The 517-nt window shown below is 54.2% G+C and overlaps 1 protein-coding gene across 1 annotated transcript in view; it reads left to right on the top strand.

Moving 5' to 3' along the window:
• Positions 1-517, top strand: part of LOC119590634 — a gene marked incomplete at its 5' end in the record, with an annotated part of 133,180 nt that overhangs the window by 66,795 nt on the left and 65,868 nt on the right. Inside the window, 1 exon segment of the mRNA XM_037939313.1 lies at positions 89-204. Coding sequence (XP_037795241.1) covers positions 89-204 — 116 coding nt within the window.

Below are 517 nucleotides of genomic sequence, written 5' to 3'. Positions count from 1 at the left end.
CACACATCACTTGACAAGGTGTTGATATAGTCGCCTCCCCTTCCCTCCTCGCTGTGTTCTAATCTCCTGCTTGTTATACCCACATCAGAAAGAACGGGCGAGACAAGGATGCAGCAGCTGTCATGTTTGAAAGTACTCACATCCTGCAGGAATACACCTATAAGAAAATCACCGCCTGCGACGTCTGTCAGCAGATACTTAGGGGTGAGTACCTGTGTCCTGTTGGCCTTTGGGTTTAGTTGTTTGTAGGTGGGTGGGTGTGGGCGGTATGGGTGTGGTGGGTGTGGGTGGTATGGGTGTGGTGGGTGTGGGGGTGGTATGGGTGTGGTGGGTGTGGGTGGTATGGGTGTGGTGGGTGTGGGCGGTATGGGTGTGGTGGGTGTGGGTGGTATGGGTGTGGTGGGTGGGTGAATGAGGGTATGGGTGTGGGTGAGTTGCTATGGAATATGAGTGTGGTGGGTGACTGATGGTGTAGTGTGTGGGTATGGGAAATGGGTGTGGTATGGCTGTGGTGACC

This window comes from Penaeus monodon, chromosome 27 (assembly GCF_015228065.2).
Source record: "Penaeus monodon isolate SGIC_2016 chromosome 27, NSTDA_Pmon_1, whole genome shotgun sequence".
NCBI lineage: Eukaryota > Metazoa > Arthropoda > Malacostraca > Decapoda > Penaeidae > Penaeus > Penaeus monodon.
The sequence above is the reverse complement of the archived record's forward strand: the minus strand, read 5'-3'. Positions and strand labels throughout refer to the sequence as shown.